The sequence below is a fragment of the Gopherus evgoodei genome, chromosome 3, assembly GCF_007399415.2.
Source record: "Gopherus evgoodei ecotype Sinaloan lineage chromosome 3, rGopEvg1_v1.p, whole genome shotgun sequence".
Classification (NCBI taxonomy): domain Eukaryota; kingdom Metazoa; phylum Chordata; order Testudines; family Testudinidae; genus Gopherus; species Gopherus evgoodei.
Window position 1 is genome coordinate 137,912,555 of NC_044324.1, and position 21,636 is coordinate 137,934,190.

Sequence of the window (21,636 nt, forward strand, 5' to 3'; positions counted from 1 at the left end):
ATTTATATGTTTGTTGTAGTAGGGAGGACAGTGGACAAAGTTACCAAACTAGAGTCCAGGTTACTTGAGTTCTGGTCCCACCAGTGAAGCTCACTAGCTATGTAACTTTAATTAGTCACTTCATTTAGTTTTCCAGTTGGTAAAATGGAGCTAATGATGCTCACCATTCATTACAGAGTACTTTGACATCTGTGGATGAAAAGGATCATAAGTATTTATTAATTAGTTTGTAAAAAATATATGTTGGGATCTTTCTGGATGAATGGCACTGAAGAAATAATATTAAAGAATTCTCTAACATTTCCAGTTGCTCTTAACACTTCAGAAGAGGAAACACAGGCCTTGGTTGTTGTGTTTTTCTGAGCAGCATCCTTCTTTACTCTGCTTCCTAACAGAATTTCACATCCAGTAGCACTCTGTCTGGGAGGACAGTTCTGAGACACTCATTTTTGATTGATCTAGGTGACATTTAGCGATAATCCATCCCTGCAAAGAACCAGTTCTTCCTCCTTTTGTTGTTGTTTGCAAATATATTTGAAATGAAAGCAACTCCACATGGCTTTGCTTTGTTTAATCCTCTAAATCCTATGCTGAGCATATGACAGTACCACCCCCCCAACACACACATCATGCTAATTCCCTCCTGTACTCGTTACTCATTGTATGAATGCAAAATAGTCATCAGAATTGTGAACCTGAATAGGCTGGGGAATGCCAGGAGAAAAAGAGCCTTAAAATGAATTCAACAGCTTTTATTGCAAAGCATGTTGGTTCATGAATAAGTGGGCATAAAGTTTATCTAGGTTGATTCCTTATTTAATTAGGTCTATTGTATGGTTATTTTAAACATTATTTGCAGTTGGTTTGTTTTCATCACAGCTTTTAGTCTAAACAACCACGTGCACAAGCTGTTTATTAACCACATATACAAATCAAGTTTACTCTGAGGTAGGGTGACCAGATGGGACAGTCCCATTTTTTGGGACTTCTTCTAACATAGGAGCCTATTACTCTCCACCCTCTGTCCTGTTTTTTCATAGTTGCTGTCTGGTCACCCTATCCTGAGGGTAAGTCTACACTACATCACTACATTGGCGCAGCTGCACCTATGCAGGAAGCAGAAGCTATGTCAGTGGGAGCGTGTTTCTGGCTGACATAGCAACGGTATGGACAGCATGAAATTCATGTTGCTTGGGGCTGGGGAGACTTTTTCACATCCCTGAGAGTCATAATTTATATTGGCGTAGGCAGTAGTGTAGACATGCTCTGATGTTAAAAATTAACAAGGTGAATAAAGTGATCACCTTGCTGTGGCCAGTGGCCTCATTTGCATAGCTTTGGACCAGTGGAACTTCAGGAAAACAATTGTATTCCAGAACTGTGTTAAATAAACAAGGGTGAACTCTTCATTTTGTCCCAGAGTCTTTCTGTCATACTGGAAGCTTAAACAGAGTGTAAATGGCCCCTGGGGAATAACCCTGGTATAAAGGGATTCTCCAGATGACAGAGACCTGCCTCAGCAGTTTTACATCACCGCCTGACTATCACTGCATTCTGGCTATTCTCAGCTTCTGCAAAGGTCTCTGGAGAGCAAAGTATAATGTAGAGCAGTTCTGAGGCTCGGGAGTGAAAAATAAATCAAGAACGTGATTAAGTTTTCAACTATGTAAAGCAAAACCTGGTGGTTGTTTTTTTTTCTCACGTGCATTATCCTAGTGGTGACAAAGGGCACTTAAGTAGTACGAGGCCTGGTTTCCAGCAGTGCTGAGGACCCACAGCTCTAATTGAGGTCAATAGGTGCTCAGCACCTCTGAAAATCAAGCCCAAAGTGGTGCTAGCAGGAAGGGGAGAGGAAAATGAATTTTGCATTTTATATGTAGCTAATGCTGTTACAATTTTATCTCCTGTGTCGTTCCCTCGTGATGCTGCCAAACAGCATGTCCTGCCAGTCCCTCAATATTTCGGGAGCATCTTATTCTTATAAGGTCTCCCATTAAAATCAGGGGTGTCCTGCCTTCATGGGGAGCTATTGTGATGGGTTTATAAGTGTGTGTGTGTGTGTGTGTGTGTGGGAAGGAGGTCTGCATTTTGTAAAGGTTTTATTCCAAATGAGCATATTTTACCTTTTTTCCCATCTTGTTATAACAAACGTTGGTGCTGAAAAGTACATGAGTACACCCTTGTTGGTGGTAGTGTCCAAAGAGAGGCTAAGAACTGAATGAGCCAGAGACTGGAGTTTAGTCTCAATTGTGTAGAAGGTCCCTCCACTTCAAGGCTGAGGCTCATTGGTGAGGCAATGGGTGGGGGGGGGGGACTTATACTGGCTCTGCCCATGTTGTCTCTGTTTAGATAAACAAAGCTTCAGACTTGAGAGCTGCTAAATTAGCCCCTTTCCCAAGTAGAGCATTCACTAAAATCCAAAGGAGCCAATCAACGAAATAAAAGCAGAGGCCCACAGAGATGACCTCAGCATTTTAAGGGAGACATGCAAACCTAAATGTAAGAGTGAGGGAACCTCCTCAAAGTGGATCTGCTGTATCTCCATGAGCCAAAATACAGTTCAATACTAGCGAGACTGCACCAGATTCTCCATTGCCTTTCACCTTGTGCTGCCACTCACTATTCTGATATGGTGGTGTGATATCCACCTTGCTCAGGGGCAAAGGACTGGAGTAGAGATTCATACCCAGGGGACCAAATTCTCCACTCTGTCATACAAGTCTGATCCAGGGTAACTTCACTGACTTCAAGAGCTGCGCTGGCATAAAACAGGTGCCACAGATTGGACAATATTTTTAGACTTACATCAGGTTTTATTAACAGTGTGAGCTTCCTGAATATATAAGGTTAAACCCAATTTCTAGTTGAACTCTGAACTCTTGGAGACAAAAACCTCCTTTTAAAAGAAGCAATTTTTCCTGCTTGATCCAGTGATGTCTGTAACTTCTTTCCACTGAATAATCTCCCATTTCCATTATATACCGATCTTTGAATGAAGCAGCAAGATTAATGTGATAATGATGCATTATAATACTTCCCATCTTCAAGATGTTGACCAAATACAACATTCTTGTTAACTCTTGTTATCCCCATTTTAAAAATGGGAAACTGAGGCAGAGAAGTTAAGTGACTTGTCCAAACTATATGACAATTCACTGTCAGAGTGTGGATTAGAACACAGGAGTCCTGGCTCCCAGTCCTATGTTCTAGACAGTAGACATTTCTGCCTCTCTCTGGCACTTGGTTTAAGCACTAAATCTAAGTAACCTCAAAATCAGTTCAATTATCAGTGATTAAACTTGCAATTTTAAAATTGCAAAATACTTGACTTTTCACCCCAAAACATCCATGAAATTGCTTCTGCATCATTCTGCCTGACTCTTTTAACCAAGTTTTAAAAAAGTAAACTTTAAAGCAATAAATCTTTTCTTTAAGAAACCAGGAATGATAGAAGGGAGCAAGAAAGAAATATTATACTTTAGATCTTTAAATATACATATAGATATATATATTACCTGTGGTGGTAGTCTGGCCAAATATCAAAGATGAAATAAGATTTCCCCAGACTCCAGAAGACTGGAATATGAGAAAGAAGAGCCCAAAATACTGATTGATGACATCTCTTCCAATTTTCCCTGCTTTTTGGGCATACAAATTTCCAGCTGTTGTGAGATAGGTGCATTTAGCAGACCAGAGAGGGGCTCCCCCAAGTCCTAGGATTATGGAGGTAGGGATTAGCGTATACCTGCCAAAGAATACTTTATTTAGCATTTGATTTGTTTGTCCATCTATCTGCGCTCAAGGCAGATCACTAAACACTGCATTCCATAAATAAAATACATTAGCCAATTATTCCCAGAGCCTTAGATGCATAACAGACATCACAATACACCCAAACCATGGGCAGTGTATGCACCCCCTGTCTGGGGAGGATAGTGCCCTGCCCCACCTCAGGCCACTCCTACTCTTCCTCCCAGCTGGCCCACCAGCACAGACTTGAACCTTGTCTTATGCTTGGAGCAGCCATGAACCCTAGCTAGCCTGCTACCCTGCCCCCACCAGCTTGCTGCTGCCCAGAGCAGCCTGGAGAAGCCCTGAGCCCGAGCCACCCAGAGAACCTCTGAGCTCCACCACACTCTGTCCCTGGGCCTGTGGCGGGGAGCATGAATGTAGGTTTGTGGAGGTTTATCCTCCTCCTCCATAACCCAAATATATTCAACTTTTTGTGTAAATCAGTGGAGCTACTGCAGAGACAAATCTGCCCCAGTGACTTTAAACTAGGAATGACTGAATATTGTGAAATCTGAGAATGATGCCAACTATATTTTGGGGTTGGAGGGACTTGTACAGTTCATACAAGTAGTCTCAGTTCATGAACCCTTTTGTTCTGTAATCTAAGGACTAGCTTGTGCCTACCCCAGATGGATGTAAAGCGGGCTGGAGGGGTACAAAACAAGTAGCCTTCCCCTCCAGCCTGATGTCCCCTACCCAATGAAGAATGGAACTGGGTTTGGCATGAAGTATGCTACAGCTTGAAAAAGGGTCTAGCAGGGACTGCCCAGTTCCACAATACCCCAGGCCCTCCTTTCAGAAGCATTGGATTAAAGCTGCAGTCTTGTCCTAAATTTTTTTTTAAATGTTAAAGGGAAAATTAACTTACAAGGAAACATTTTTGTTGCTAAAGGGAAGTCTGTTCTGTGCATTTGGGATAGAAGAAAAACCCCAAAAGTAAAGTGGCTCAAATGGATGGTCTGCATTCAGTTCTATTTTTAGTTAGAATTTTACAATTTCACTCTCTGCTCTTCTCTCATATTCTATTTGTTTTTAATCCTTTTTTCATCCTGGGCTGGACATATTCCTTTCTTCTCTAGGATTGTCTCTTGCAACCTCCCTTAGGACGAACACGAACCAGTAAAGTTCAGGGGAGTGGTGTACTTTCTAATCCATAGTACTAAGGCAGGATAGGAATGAGGCAAAACAAGGGTGTCCATCCTCAATTGAAACGAATGGTGATTTATGCAGACAACTGAAATGTTAAAGCATAAAGTGGATGGAGTTGGGGCACTATTTCTTTTTTTCTGCAGATGGGCTAACAGTTTTGAGGACTCACATTTGGGGAAATTCCTGGGGATTTTGTTAATGTAATGTCTCTTTTGTTTCTAAGTTGGACTCCTGCGAAAATAAATACTGCATATCAGACCGCTAGGTCAGTTGGTTTCTCCCCGCATCTTCAGTGCTAGAAATATTCAAAATCCTGTCCATAGAAGCCCCGTTTTCTGGCCTCAGCTTGGTTTAGTTGACACAGATGTTTACTGATGGAGGAGAACCTTAGGATCACCTAGGCTACAAGAGTGATGGACATACACAAGTACAGCTTAAATGGTATGTTGTAGGCTATCTATTTATTCTGCTGTGGCTTTTCTTTTCTTACACTGTTCCAAAAAGCTGTATGTGTTTAGCTGTTTTGTTCTTATGAGAAGCTATTGATTTTGAAATATAGAAACTGACAAGAACCAAAAAATGGATCTAGGGAAGTTTGGTTTGGATCTGAACTTCATGACTAGCTCTAAAATGAGCCAAACCCCAGATTTGAACATCTCCAAACTATGGGAAAGTTTGGATCCACATCCAAACTTTTCAGCTTCAGCCCATCTCTAAATGAACCATAGAAGACAATTGGTTGGACTAGTGTTCACCAATGCCTTGCCATTTCTACCTCTGCAGTGACAGGAAATTAATCATGTGGCATGTACCCACCTGAGCCTAAGGGATGATTGCTGCTGACTGCTTCAAAATAAGGCAAATCTCCCCTACTCTACAGTCTTGCCAACAGGTTCAGGGGAGAAATTCTTTCCTGACCCCCATCAGTTAAACCTCTATATGTGAGCAAGAATCTCACTATTGTTAAACGTCTAATTCTGTTTATACCCCAAGATACCATTGGTGCCCAAGTACAGGGCCAGCCCTAGGGGGCTGCAGGGCCCAGGATGTAGGCCCTGAGTTTAATCTGCTGGGGATGCCCCCTCCCGCTTCCTCCTAGGCCCTGCCCTCATTCTACCTCTTCCCCTAAGGCCACAATCTCACCCTGCTTCTTCCCACCCCAGCTCTGCCCCTGCCCTGCCTCTTCCCTGCCCAGTTTCGCTCCCTCCCCTGAGCATGCTGTGCCCTCACTCCTCTCCCCTCCCACCCCCAGCACCTCCTGACGCCACGGAACATCTGATTCGTGGCAGGCGGTAGGCACTGAGAGGGAGTGGGAAGTGCTGATGGGCAGGAGGCGTTGTGGGGAAGGGGAAGGTTCTGGTAGAGGGGCTCCTCCTCATCCCCCTGCCTGACTGCTGCTCGCCTCCCTATTTGCCTCCTCACCCCGCTCACCTGCCCAACCACCTCACCTCCCTACCTGCCTCCTCATGATTTTATCGAAGCATAGTGCCCCCTAGAGTGTGGGGCCTAGGGTGGTCACCTTGATTCACCCTACCCAAGGGATGACTCTGCCCAAGTAGGTGTCCGTTTGGTTGGTTCTGGCAGTTCCACTGGGGGCAGGAAATTCCAAACACTGATAACCCTCTGAGGAGGAAAAATTGCCCCTCTGCATATCTAACCCAGATGTAATGAATGGGTGTCACTAGTTAAACTCTGGCAGAACAGTATAAAAGGCCATTAGTACCAGCTGGCATAGAAGTTGCCCAAGGAGTATGCGATGTAGCAGCACATGGAGCCTGCAATGGTCCACTTGCAGCCCAGCTTCTTAATGAGGATTGGAGGGAGAAACATGGAAGAGAGGATGAGAGCTGCATAGATAACACTTAGTGAGGCAACGCCAAGACCCTCTTCAGAGTGGAGACTGCTCTGTGGAGACAAAACCAAGTTGACCCAGAATTTACCCTGTGAGAAGGGGAGATATGGTAGCTGAAATATCAGTGCTTCCAAAACCACAAGGGTAAGGATGGAAAAGAGAGTGGGGAAGGGGATACTCAAAACTGGCTTTGGCAGACATAGGATGAAGCCAGACGTTGGATCTGTATTTTAACATCCCCTACCCATCCAAGTTCCAAGATTTTGATTTAAGCCATCAAAGATAGGGACCATTTTCAAAATTTTGATTCAGATTCAGGTTTGGATTGTGAATTGTCTAAACATTTGGGATGCAGAGTGGAGTTCAGATCCAGGATTTTAGTTTGCAACCAACGCATTTTATTTTTTAGTGCAATGAGACTTAAGGAAAATCTGTTTTCTTTCTCTCCCACTTTCTTGTTTACTTTGAAAATAAAATCTCTTGATTCATAATCCCAACGGGATTTTTGCTGGAGGCAATGCCTTAGTACTTTAAGCACAAGGTTTGAAAACTGCTTAGACCCAAAAGTTCAAATTCCAGCATGATCTAGTTGGCCCTTCCTAGGTAGATCTGAGTTCCAGGCAGTTTACCCTGTGGAATGTTATTTCAAAGGATACCTTAAAATTTGAAGTTGTGTGTGCCCATGTAAGCCCCGGGGCATTTTTTTGTAGACGCATGTGGTCACCAGGGTCCTTGGCCAAAATTGTCTCTTCCCTACCCATCACTATTATGACACGTTGCATGGTGGGTAACTGGTTGTCTGCTGCCCTTCACTCTAGAGATGGGTGCTTTTCAGTGGCTGGCTACAGCTCTTGGATGTGTATAGAGTAATTAGTAGAGTGCAAAAATGTGCTTCCTGTTTACTAGCTAAATACAGCACCTAAACCATTGGGGTTCTGGTTGATGACTAGGGCTCCTAGGTGCTACAGTAATATTAATAAATAAGAACCTTGAGTCAGATCATGCTCTCCACTTCCATGAGCACAAGGGGTTAAAATTAGAGCTGGTCAGAAATTGGAATTTCCATTCCATGGGAAATTCTGACGTTTCACACATCCACACAAAAAAAAGTTCCCAGTCTGAATGAAAAGAATCAAAATTTTGAAGTTTCCCACAAAACAAAAATTCCAAAAAAGTTTGATTTGGGAGCATCAAAATGTGTCATTTCAATAATGTAAAAATGTGTTGTTTCTACTTTCTTGTTTTGATTTGTTTCGACTTTTATATTTTTAATAAACTATAATACAAAGTTGAAATGAGAAAGTCAAAATGATTGGTTTCAGCTTTTTCCCACTGAAAAACATTGTTGAAATCAACATTTTTCTGCAAAAAGTTTTGATTTAGATTAAACTAAATGTTGACATAAAACTAGTGTGTTGCCATTTTTTTTGACCTGTTTTAGTTAAGATCTTTCAGATCTTGGTGAGCGGTTGCAGGGTACCACATCCATGGCCTCATCTCATCCTTTGTCTGAGCCTCTAGCAGCTTCTCCACAAGTGTTCCATGGGGAAATGGCTCTGCAGGGCTCGGACCACAGAAGTGGAGCTAAAGAACAGCTTCGCATAATCCCTGACTGGTTTGAGAGCTGTTTGGAAATCCCAGTGGAAGTAATGCTGCCTGAAGCAATATTAGCCTCTGCCACTTCTCTTCCATGGCTGCCATTGTGCTGCTGTAAGGAACTCGTTCAATAGACATGCAAATTGGCTTGCAACTCAGAGGGGGATTCTTATTTAAAAATCCATATATAAAGTATTGCCAGCTCCAAGCATTTAAATATTATTAGTCAGAACACAAAAAATCATGAGTTTAAACATGAGATGAAAAAGAAATTCTTTAAAGGTTCCTGCTAGGCTACAATGCAACCAGTTAACCAGGCTTCAAATGTATTAGACTGTGTATTAACAGGACTTTCCAATCATGTTAAGTTTACATGATTGAAAAATGCACCCTTTTTCTTCATCAAGGGGGGCCGCAGAAGAAGAGAACCACATCCTGAATTACCAACATCCCTACTTGCAGCATTCTGGGTTTTTCGAGACAGCCTTTTATTCCGAAATTTGATTTGAGATCTGACAAGATCACAGTTTAAGATTGTATGGCAGGAAGGGTACATCCTGCTTTTGGCATTGCACAAATCTGCAAACAAGATAACATGTCACCTTTTCCTGGCCAACTTACGTCTTAGGCATTTCTTTACAGATCTAGGCATTTCTAGAACTATTTCTGTTCCTAAAAAGCCCCTCTGTTTCTGAGCCCTTCCATTGCATTACACAGATAAAATTCTTAACAGAAGCTCTGGAACTTGGGTAAAACACATCATCTTTTGCCAGACTGATATCTCAACCCACAGCAGAAAAGCACACGTGTTCTTCAAAGATACCAAGAAAACATTGTTTCACACCCCTTGACTGGACTGATAAAACTATAGGAACGGATATCATAGCAACTAATGAAACTAGCTACATTTACCTGCAGACTCTGCAGCCCTCCATAAGCAGTAAATAGAAGTAAAAATCCAAAAGAAATGACAAGAACATTCTTAAGATTCCTTTCCATGTTGGTTCATAGAAGATAAAGGCCTGTCAACTAACGGTGTTGATCCAAGTGGCCCAGCTGGTGCTTAGGGAGGGAAAAACAAGGTCTGCTTGTTGGTAAGGATCAAGGTCTCACTGCATCTGTAGTAGAAAGAATTGTTAGCCAGTTGTGTGTCAGCTAGTGAACTTTATTTTCTCTGATACTGAAAACTCCATATGAACCTGTTACTCATTCAGTTGCTGTGAAGCAATAATAATTAGGACTTATCAGCTTGTGTTAGATCTCTGTACTTGATATCCAAGTTCACATATCACTTGTAAGAATGAGGCAAAATTTCATATTTCATCTGTTTAGTATATGGCTTCTTTCTGTTCTGGCACAGAAGAATGCAGATAGTTAAACATATGGCTGCAATACAATTACAGCTAAAGCTTAAAGGGCGAAGATTAAAAGGTTGCTTGAAAATCTATATCAGGTCTGTTCCTTAACTAAGGTTGCAAACCAGACAAACAAACCAGATGGTTTATGTGACTGGGTAATGTGAGACTGTTACTTAGAGGGTTTCACAATCTTTACAAAGATATAGCACACAAAAACAAGTGTCTTGCCTGTTTGTCTAATGGAAGATACCCTACCCCCAGCAAAACCCAGTGGAATTTGGGAATACACAGCTGGGAATCATTCTTCCAGCTACTAGATGTCACAGTGTTGCTTCACACACACACAATCAAGACTAAAACAAAGAAAACAAGAAAGGCTGAATATATTTTAACATACCAAGAAGTAAAAGCTAGCACCTGTTTTTGAGGAACGTCCAGTTTCTGATAATTTTAGTCCTTGTTTTATAATTCAGGTAAATGCAGAAGAAAAATATTCTTCCAACCCAAGGAAAAGTGAAGAAGTTCTTAATATCCCTTTGAGAACAGCATATTTATAAATAAATGCAAGATAGTCTAAATAGACAGTGAAATACTGTCTCTTCATGTTAAGGACATGGCACACATACATAGAGTCTAATTTTCAGCTGAGCCTCACCCCAGCTTTTGTTTTGGAGGTGCAAATATTGGCAGTTACATACCTAGCCTTCTGCTGTAGTGTTTGTAACCCAAACCAGTGCTGAACTGAACTAGTGCATAAGAACATAGATACTGACTTTAAACAAAAATGAAACGCTTCACTGCCCACTCTGATGCAAGAATAAACAGTGCACACATGCAACAGTGAGAGGCACGTTAAATTTTCAAAATCCTTTGTTTTGTAATACTTTGTGTTGGTAGTCACTTGGATAGGGAAGCTTTTTTAAAATAGTTTTTAACATGCCAGTCTTTTTTAAAGACACAATTAGAGAGATTGTCAGTTGAGAACCAACACACAGTCTTTCCCGCCAGCAACACCTGTTCTTGAAAAGCATTTTTGGGCCCTTTGTTTTTTTGATTGATCCGAGAGACATTTTGGCCTGCTCGATGTCCCTGTCCAGACCTTTGGATTATCAGCCTTCTAATGAGTCTCTCCAAAGGAATGTGCTGACGCTTTACAATGAAATCTGATAAGGTTGAGATGCTCTTCATTTTGTACCAAGCTGTGAGCGTCTCCAGTGGGCCTGCTGTGTATCAACCTGACACCCCTTTCATTCCTTCTGTCAGTTTACCTAAGATTAAGTGAGTCTCAAGATCTGAGCCCAACATGCGTGCAACCTCAGTTCTCAAGCAGGGGATCGACACACTCCTAGCTAAAAGCTCTCACATGGAGGGTATCACTGAAACTGGAGATGGAATGGACCAATTAAATTAATGACTCCATCCCACAGTCAGGAATGTCTGTTCTCTGAGGTGACTATAACTGAGCCCTGGCTTCTCTTAAATCACAACAGACCTTCTGGCTGACTTCTTTTTTTTTTCCTTTTTCTCAAGTGTTCACCCCTCCCTCTAGCCAGCCACCTTTTACTGGGATATCTGTTCATTTTAAGCTTTCGTTGAACAAACCCAACAAAAACAGAAGAGCCACCCTAGACTCCTCTATCTCAGGCCACAGGCTGGCTGTTGCTTTATTGCCTTTGATCTCTGGCTATGCCCGCTAGCCAGTGGATGCAGCTGAGGGAGGAACGAATAGCATTTTGTGGCTCCCACATCCTGGGTCATAAGACCATAAGAACAGCCATACTAGGTCAGACCAATGGTCCAGCTATCTAGCCTGTTTTCCAACAGTGACCAATACCAGGAACTTCAGAGGGAATGAGCAGAACAGGCAGTCACTGAGTGATCCATCCCCTGTCATCCACTCCCTGCTTCTGGCGCCAGCATAGTTTACAGCAGCCCAAGAGCCGCTCAAAACTATCCCTGGCTGCTGATGGCCCCTACTTACTGAGGGTTGCCGCAGCACATTGACATCTGGCCATGCTTTCCCCCCAGATTGTTCCCCACGCTGGAATCAGGCAATGAGGGGAGAGGGGGAATGACAGAAAGTAGCTATGCCTACTTTACATGCCAGCTGGAGACATCTGGCTGTTTTGCAGTCCCTTTCCACAGCTGGAGAGTCACACTAGGCCTTGGCTACACTGGCACTTTACAGTGCTGCAACTTTCCTGCTCAGGGGTGTGAAAAAACACCCCCCTGAGTGCTGCAAGATACAGCGCTGTAAAGCCTCAGTGTAATCAGTTCCGCAGCGCTGGGAGCGCGGGCTCCCAGCGCTGCAAGCTACACCCATAGAAGATGTGGTTTACGTGCAGCGCTGGGAAAGCTTTGGCAGCGCTTTGAAATTTCAAGCGTAGCCATACCCATAGACTAGAATGCGGGCCCAGGATTGTCTTTAACAGCAGCAATTAAAAAAAAAACTTAAATAGCTCACTGTGTAGGGAGACCCCTTTCCCAGCTATTTGGGTTAGAGCTGCCCTTTCTTGTGGGCTGACTGTTCTCTGAGCTTCCCCCCCAGGCAAAGTCAGCAAGTTACATGCCCCAAATTGGCAAGTTAACAAAGTCCACTTACCTAGCAAACTCCCCTTGTATAATCCATGCTGGCCTCATTATATTAGAGGCAAGAATGCTGGGATTTCTTTCCAGCAACCAAATTGGGGGTAGGGTGCGGTCAGACCAGAAAAGGTTCTTCTCTGTGAAAGGCCAGAAACACCCCATAAACTCATCCTCTTGGAATGTCACCTGTGATTCACTCTCTAAAGATTGTGGCAGTATTAGTGTCCTGACAAAGGAAGTTAACCCTTCTCATGCTGCCTCCCAGGTCCGTGTTGTACATGGAAAACATAAGGCTGGAGCCTCAAGTAGTAATGGATGATCTGGAGATTAGACTCTTTCAGAGTATGTAACCAACACAGGGCAGCATGGCCTGTAACCAAAATAAAAGGGTTCCCAAGCGAGTACTGTCTTAAAGTAACCACTCTCTCTACCTTAAACATCTTCCCCACTCCCCACCCCAATAGGAAGGAGTTTACATCTCCAGTATAATATATTGTGGTTTTCCCCCTGAAATTTCTGGAATCATACAGTCCCCAATTCAATATCCAATTAATCTGCTCAGTAGAGTAAGCATCCAGTTAAAATCCAGGCTGCTCAGTCCAGGCTGTTTACAAAATATGTTCTTGTATCACTGTGAAAGCCTGGTCGAATGGTTCTGTCTCACACACCTGCTGTGGTGCCTCATGGTTTTTTAAGCTCAGTCAAGTGTGATGAAATATGTCAGGAATACCATGCAATAGCCGGCCATCTCCAAGAAGGATCATACCTACTTCTTGGTTTTAGGGTTTGGGCTTTTTGCAGGGTCTCCACTTTCTCTGTGGGTGGAGGTAGGGTAGGTTGAACCTGCCCATTTCCTAGCAAGTATGTAGCTTCTCCTTTCCCAAATTTGCAGGAGTTCAGATGAGCACTGACTCCAGCCTTCCTCTAGGTCAGTTCCCTCCTCACTCAATTATGATAAGCAGGACTAAAGATGACCCATCATGCAGGTGTGCAGCTGCATACTGCTGGTGGCCATGGAGGATACAACCTATTAAATGCTGAGGGGTGGCTAAGTGGAATAACCCAAGTAGCAAAGGTTGTTTTCTCCTGGGAATCAATCAGGCCTAGCTGACAGCTGCCAATCAGTGGAGTAATTCTGTCAACAAAGTCAAGGGAGGACAAAGACACTAACAGAACCAGGAGCCACGCTGTGCCCAAAGCTCCCAGCAGTATTAGTTCCGTCCTACCTCCACCTAAAGTTCTAAACACCTCCCTGGCCTCTACCCAACTTTCCATCCCTCTCTCCTCTACCCACAAGTCCAGTCTCTACTTCCTGTCCCTTCAAACACCATCCTTTCTCCTCTCCACAACCTATCCATAGCTATCCCACTTCTGTTCACTCTTCCAAGGTGTCTATAGCCCCTTTGCCACATCCCGTATCCCTCTACCCCTAGGTCTGTCTAAATCTTATCCTGTGATGTCCCCCTCTCTATCTTCCTTCTATGGCACCCACTTGCTTTTTATTCCCCCTCTTTGCCCCTTGATGTATCCTATCATCCCGCCTTGCTCTGCCTCTCCCCAGTCCAATCTCTCCAGCCTCCCTTGTCTTCATCCTTCATCTCTCTGCTTTCTCCTCCCCAGCTCCTCTTCCCCAAGTCCCCAACCCAGTTTCTGCCTCTCAGGCTCCCCTCCTGCAAATCCCTTGCACATCCTGCCAAGCTCCTCTTTCTTCATTCCTTGATGTTCTGCCTTGCCCTCACCAAGGTCCCCCTCCGCCTTCCCTCTCACACTGTGCATGTCCTCACCCCTCCGCTCCCTTTACCTATCCCCAAAGGTGAGAAGAGGAGAAACTTCCCCTGCTCTGCACTCAGAGTGAGCTGGTGTGGGGAAAGACGCCTAGCTAGAAAGAGACCAGAGTGACTACAGACAGGAGTCTCAGCCGTGGCTTCTTACCGGTACATCCATGGGGCTGTGTGGTTCTTACTTGCAGGAAGCTCACAGCATTTGCCACCTCTGCTGAGTCCAGTTGTTCGGTTAACCTGTGCTGGTCCTGTAGCAGAGGCTGGGACTTGCTTGGGGCAGGGTGCTCTCACACAGTAGGGCTCCTCCCCTGAATCCCACAGAGCCAGGACAAAGAAGCATTTCCTGCTTGCTCAGTCAGGGTGCCAGACTTAATCTGTGTGTCACAGATACAGTAGGACATTAAACTCAGCTGGAAGCTCCCCAGACATGAAGTAGTCTGTTTCTCTAGTATGAGTATTGCATTCACATCTCTACCTGCGGTAGCTCTCCTCTGCTAAGCCTTCAGCCCATCCATGTCTTATCTTCTAAAACTATCCTGCCTCTGTTTGTGAACAACAGAGGCTTGTACCATGGCTGCTCTGCAAAACTCAGTCGCCACTTGTTGGCAGCTCAGGAAATTCTCTCAACTGCTTGTTAACATCTCATATGATCACGCCTCAAAATTACTGGTGTACTCATGACTCACTCTTCTCTTCGATCCCTCTAGTGGCATCCCATCATCTTCACTCTGAAGTTTAATTTTCTTCTCTTATCTGCAGGGCCACATATGACTCCACCATGCCTACATCTCTGCCATCATTTCTTACTACTCCTCCCCTCTCTGTGATAATGAAAGCAGCCTCACCACTCCTCCTGCACTCATCTCTAAGCCCACTTACATGCTGTCCCTAAGCTTGCAACATCTTGCCTATTCCAACTGCACAAGAAGTATAGTCCAGCAGTTAATGTCCTAGTTTAGCTTCTCTGAGTTCAATTCACTACTACATCACAGAATTCCAGTGCACCTGTGGGCAAGCCGCTTTCCCTATCCGTGACTGAGTTCCCTATCTGTAAAATGGGAATAATAGAATTTCTCTACTTCACAGGGATCAAAAATTGTGAGGCACTCAGACACAACAGTGATGGGGGAATCATATAAACGCCATAGATAGTTTGCCAGGCACATACCCATGTCAGCAATGCCCATTGCCAAACTAACACAAAAGATGCTATAACTCATAGATTCTCAAACTGGGTTTTGTGATCCCCAGAAGAGCCACAAACAGGCTTCAAGGGGTCACAACTCTCCCCGCACCTGTCTTTATAGCTAAATAGGAGAGGGGGGAGCCTGAAACATTTTTTAATTAGGATCATGGGATGGAAAAAGCCGAGAATCACTGTTGTAATGTACAGAAACCTCTCGGCCTCCCAGTGTTCTTGGTGATGAGTGCCTGTTAAGAGCTTGAGGTTCTGATTCTCCACTGCCTTGTCCCCAGTGTGGTCATTTACATCAGTGCAAAGGGAGTGCTAGTCAGGAAGCATTTCATACCTGCTTTGACGAGTGCAAAGTGCGAGGCAATAGAGACTCCAAGCCTAGTTTATTCTCTGTAGCAGTTGCTCATGTGAGCAGGCCCACTGAGGTCAGTGGGAGCAGGTACTACTGAATGTGAGCGAGGGTTGCAGAATCAGACTCTTAGAATACAAACTAGTGAAACAAAAATAGGAAAAAAAATGTGATATATGCCTGAGGTGCAATGAAAGGGCTCCTGTAGGGTAAATTGTACATTGCAGAAAAAAAGAGTTATGATTAGAGCTAGTCAAAAAATGTTTCGTTTTTGTTTTTTTTCCCCCAACGGAAGAGTTCAACAAAATCATTATGCCCACCTTGCAGAGGCGTAAATGACTGTAAGGTGCAAAGCACCTAAGTGCAGGGACTGTAGTGGTGGCTGGCCTTACATATGCTGCATAATGGGAGGAAGCTCCTTGCTCATCCCCATGCACACATGCTATGTTCACAAGCTAGTCAGACTCTAGCCCTTAGCCATTTGTTCAATTGAATTACCTTTCAGGAGGCTTGCTGTGAATTGCAATTTCAATATTGATGACAGACCTCTTAAAAGCAGTCACTGGAGTCTGTCACTGCAGTGGCAGCAATTTACAGCCTGTTCATCTGAATCAGTCCTGATTTCCCCCTCTGTGCTGTGAGGCTGGCAAACGTTCCTGTGTAGTTCTAATCTTACCCAGATCTAAAAGCAAACAGTCCCAGGGTGCTTATTAGAATTGCAAAACTGTTTCCTGTTCCTTCTCTGTTTGAAACCTTTCCGTAGTCATGTCAGCCCCTGGTGTATGCCCTGAGCTAGTAAAACAAAATAATATTTATGAAGCCACCCCCACCAGGGTGACCAGATGTCCCGATTTTGGGGGCTTTCTTCTATAGGCACCTATTACCCCCATCCTATCCCGATTTTTTACACTGACTATCTGGTCACCCTAACCCCCACATAACCTCATCCCTTGCTGATCATGAAAAATAATAGCAATCCTTATTTCCCAAAGAAAGCAGAATCTTAAGATCAATTTTTAAATTGATTCTTTCTTGCATATCTAGTTTTGAATGGTCAAAACACTACAATGCAGTTTACCCATCCCCAAGAAACAGTACTGGGTGATTGGAGACCAGTTTCTCAGCTGCTGAGTTTTCTGGCTGCTGTTGGTAGGCTGACCAGATGTCCCGATTTTATAGGGACAGTCCTGATTTTGGGGTCTTTTTCTTATATAAGCTCCTATTACCCTCCACCCCGTCCTGATTTTTCACATTTGCTGTCTGGTCACCCTAGCTGTTGGGCACGTGCCCACTGCAGTCTTCTTTCCAGCTCTCAGAATACTGTGTCCAGATGGTATACATTTGCAGATTAGGAAGCATTCCAAGGGCTTATAGTCAAGTAATGGACCCAGGGGACATACAAGTATATCCCAATTTTCATGCCCAAATAGAAGAGCATGTCCACTGACTCTGGATGACTCAACTAGGGGGAAATTAGTTCTCCATGCCTGTTCTTTTCTTGGTGTCTGCTGAGGCTGCCAGTTGTAATGGTGAGTTCATCAGTAGGCAACCCAAACAAGACTTTAGCTTGCTTTACCTAGACCATTGCACTGCAATGTCAGGAAATATTAGTAAATAATTAGTGTCAATTCTGGTGGTGTTTTGTGTATGTGTGACATAGTCATTTGTCCAGTCAGAAAGGCCTACAACACATCTGAAATAAGTCACCAAATAATTTTTGGGATGCTAATGATTTTCAGTAACCCTCAGCCTAATAAACTGAGTTTTTAAAAGGTGAAATGCTCTACATTCCATTCCCAGTCCCTCAGTCATTCAATGACACCTATGAAACACCCCATGTATACACGTTTTAACATTTTATCATGTTTATGAAAGCTCAGGCTGTGACAGATATGGCAATTTTGTGCAATCTCTTTGGGAGAGTTGACTGTATTAAGTTTATGTGTCATTGTAAGCCTGGGATTGCATGTAATTCATCGGTTGAGTTATTTCCAGTAAAGATAAGGAGGTGTTAGTACCGTTACACAAGGCACTGGTAAGACCTCATCCGGAATACTGTGTGCAGTTCTGGTCTCCCATGTTTCAGAAGGATCAATTAAAACTGGAACAGGTACCGAGAAGGGCTGCTAGAATGATCCGAGGAGTGGAAAACTTGTCTTATGAAAGGAGAGTCAAAGAGCTTGGTTTGTTTAGGTAACCAAAAGAAGGCTGAGGGGAGTTATGATTGCTCTCTATAAATATATCAGAGGAATAAATATCAGGGAGGGAGAGGAATTGTTTAAGTTCAGTACCAATGCGGACACAAGAACAAATGGATATAAACCGACCATCAGGAAGTTTAGACTTGAAATTAGACAAAGGTTTCTAACCATTGGAGGAGTGAAGTTCTGAAACAGCCTTCCAAGGGGAGTAGTGGGGGCAAAAGACATATCTGGCTTCAGGACTAAGCTTGATAAGTTTATGGAAGGGATGGTATGATGGGATAGTCTAATTTTGGCAATTAATTGATCTTTGATCATTAGTGGTAAATATGCCCAGTGGCCTGTGATGGGATGTTAGATGGGGTGGGATCTGAGTTACTACAGAGAATTCTTTCCTGGGTGGCTGGCTGATGAGTCTTGCCCACATGCTCACAGTTTAGCTGATGGCCATATTTGGGGTCGGGAAGGAATTTTCCATGAGGGCAGATTGGCAGAGGCCCTGGATATTTTTTACCTTCCTCTGCAGCGTGGGGCACAGGTCACTTGCTGGAAGATTCTCTGCACCTTGAAGTCTTTAAACCCTGATTGGAGGACTTCAATGACTCAGACATAGGTTTGATACAGGAGTGGATGGGTGAGATTCTGTGGCCTGCGTTGTGCGTGAGGTCAGAGTAGATGATCATAATGGTCCCTTCTGACGTTAAAGTCTATGATTCTATGATTAACTCCATGGGGCAGGGTAATCACAGCCCCTCCAGGAATTCAGAACAGTGGAGGATGATTAGGCAAATTCACTCAGGATGTAACACCTCCGGAGAAATACCATGAGGGAGACTTACATATAATAGCTCAAATTGAATTCTTCAGAGACGAACAGACAAAGAAATGACTTTTAAATAGCCTGAATTTAAACTGACTCAGGGTCTCCTTTCTGATCTTGCAAATGGACAGAACATTCTATCCGGGAGAGGGCAATCCTTTCTAGGAACAAGTAGAAGGACTTTGGCCCCATAAGACTGATGGGTGACCTCTGGGAAGCTTTTAGCATGCATCTCAGCAATTGTATTGTTTTTATGTTTTTTTCTGTAATGCTTTTGCCTTAAGAATAAATGTGATTGCTTATAAAGGGCAGTATGGTTTTATAACTGCTGGAAATTATGCTGTTCATAAGTCTTCAGAGAGAAAGTGATGCACAGACACTGGCCTGGTTAGGCAGTCTGGCTTGATGTGGGTATCACAGTGTAGGCAGGGAACTGTGCAGCCTGAAAAAGCCCTAGTCAGGAGGGAGAAAAACATGGGTCTCTACTCAACAGAGGTGATGGCTGAGAAGCTGGGAACCTAGAGTGGGTGCAAGTGCAGTTGCTCCGAACAATGACACTGGCTTCCCCTTAGTGTTTTCTTATTAAGAACCACTCGTGGAACCTGATAAACCACCCACTGAAATCAATGGAAAGACTCCCATTGACTTCAGTGAGCAATGGATCACGTCCTTGATATGCTTGTGTCCATGGCTTGCAGCAAGTAGACTGCTACGCTGACAAATGCCTGTGATACTCTAAAAATTGTTGGAGCAGCATTAAGTTCCTGTAGGATGGGTGGTGGGGCAGTGTCAGAAGCATATGTCTAGAGATCCTCCAAGCACTTCTGGAGGCAACAGTCTGTGAACCAGCTAGGAAAGACTGTCAGAGCAGCATGAGGGAAACCACAAAGTAGCAGCCAGTTCCCAGTTAACCACTTTCATTAACCTTCACAGTCGCTGTTTGGTAAAAGAGAGATGTTTACTGGATTCTCTAAAGCCAGTGAGCCAGAGCATTTGTTGGTGGCTACTTTAAGAAGAAATGTTGTTATGAATTATGTAGATTTGCATATAAACATAGCTTCTGACATGTATACTGAAGTAGTCAAAATATCTGTGTGCCATTATTCAGCATTAAGTGGATGGATATGAGAACAGCAGCAGTTCAAAATGTTGGGAGGCTACATCTGTACAGTATATGAAGTCATTCATAAGTTCAACACAAGTAACTTTGTGGGAGTGATCTCCAAAGCAGAGATCGCAAGTCTGTAACATTTTTCTTGTTTGTCCATTCTTTTGCAATGGCACTTCTTATAAACCAAGGCCTTCAATAGGAATTTTGCCCACATATTAGATGAAAGAGGGTGTGGGCCAATCCATGTGGGCATGAGACACTTTCTTCCAGTCACTAGCATTGTTTACACTTAATATAAGCATGATTCTCTTCACCCTTCAGATTTAAAGTGGTCACATTTCCCAGCAAGCAAAATCATGATGTGATTTCAATAGATTAGTTAAAAATTTTTCTAGCAATAGTTCTGATAATTTCCAGAATGTTTGAACACTGAGGGTTTTAAACCAGAACCTGCAGAGCTAAAATATGAGCCTCAATCACTTGAGCTAAAGCACTTAGCAGTAGGCTCACTAATCTCTTTTATATGAACCAGTCACTAGAGAGGAAAATGGCTCCACGTTTTCCAAGCAGGGGTTACATGTGCACAGATTCAAATCACATGGGACAAAACTGATCAAAGCCCTCCACATTTTACATTAAGGGGCAAGGGATTCAATTACTCTATACCTGATGGACACATGACAAAATGGACAAGCTGCAAAGGAATTATTGTGGAAGCTGGGGTCTAATGTACATCACCCACTGTGGCTAGACATCACATATAATCTTGCTGGAGAAGTTTTGCTTTGGTTTAGGGATAATGTAACTGATATATGGTGGTTTCAAATTTGTGATATAACTATTTTATATGGCTATGTTAACCTAAAGTGGTTTGGATTTTAGCTCTTTCTCCCTCTGTTTAAAAACATATATAATTTAAGCATAAGTGGAACAGAGAATATCTTCTATGGAACCTGAAGGAGAAAAAACTCGCAGCATTAACTGAAAAGAGGATTTGAAAGGGAACTGCTCAGTATCCATGTAGACTCACCAGCTGAGTGCCTCCTCATTTTGCATACAGAAGCCTAAGTCCACATGTTCTGTAAATGCTAGGGACAGCTGGTGGGTGAGGGGAGATCACCAATGCTGGGTCTCAAAGCTCAACTCAGGCTGCTTTAAACAATTCCTATGTGGCTATGCTCAAAGGGACTGCTCTACCAACTGGGGATCACTGGAGGGCAGTATACTCAGGCCACACCCTCAGAATGTCCCTCTGCAATGGGTCCTGGGAGTTGGAAAGCAGTAGACTAGATACCAACTCTGTGCCACCCAAGCATGCCCCCACGCTAGGAGAATCCCCATTTGGGAAGAACCACTGGCTTTCTTGCCCCTTTGCACTGCTGTTGGAGAAGCACAAAGGACCTGGAGTGGAGCTCAGGACTGAACTCTAAGGGTATGAAATACTCCATATTTGGGATTGAAATCAAGGGGACTTAAGCATGTATTTAAAGTTAAACACATATGTAAGTGTTTTGCTGAATCATGGCCTTGATCCTGAGCTTTAACTATTTTTATTTTCAATTCTTTTCCATTTTTTAAAAAGTTAAAATTTTAGGTAAAGCATTCCTGTGGTGACTTACTTTTATGAAGATAAGTGTTTTGGCAGTACACATATATCCTAAGACCAGGAGAAACAGATTTCAACTTGGGACAATGGGTTGCAATAGGAAAACATAATTTAATTTACGGTTTAAAAATGGACAAAGAATCTGATTTAAGTGTTTAAATTGGAGCAGAGCTCTTCTGAAAATCTGATCTAAGAGCTGGTGTGTCAGAGACAACATTCCTAATGGGTTAGAAATAGGGT

The 21,636-nt window shown here is 43.3% G+C and overlaps 1 protein-coding gene across 8 annotated transcripts in view; it reads right to left on the reverse strand.

Moving 5' to 3' along the window:
* UNC93A (unc-93 homolog A) overlaps positions 1-14,883 on the reverse strand; it is a 37,814-nt gene extending 22,931 nt beyond the window's left edge. For 2 of the 8 annotated variants that reach the window (XM_030556757.1, XM_030556750.1), the window contains exons 1-4: positions 14,266-14,785; positions 9,302-9,507; positions 6,665-6,846; positions 3,516-3,745 (exon numbers count right to left, since the gene is read on the reverse strand). In XM_030556757.1, the coding sequence (XP_030412617.1) occupies positions 3,516-3,745; positions 6,665-6,846; positions 9,302-9,388 (499 nt within the window). In that variant the 5' untranslated portion in view covers positions 9,389-9,507; positions 14,266-14,785. The other 6 variants (XM_030556752.1, XM_030556751.1, XM_030556754.1 and 3 more) reach the window with 6 other exon arrangements.
* Between the last annotated feature and the right edge of the window lie 6,753 nt (positions 14,884-21,636).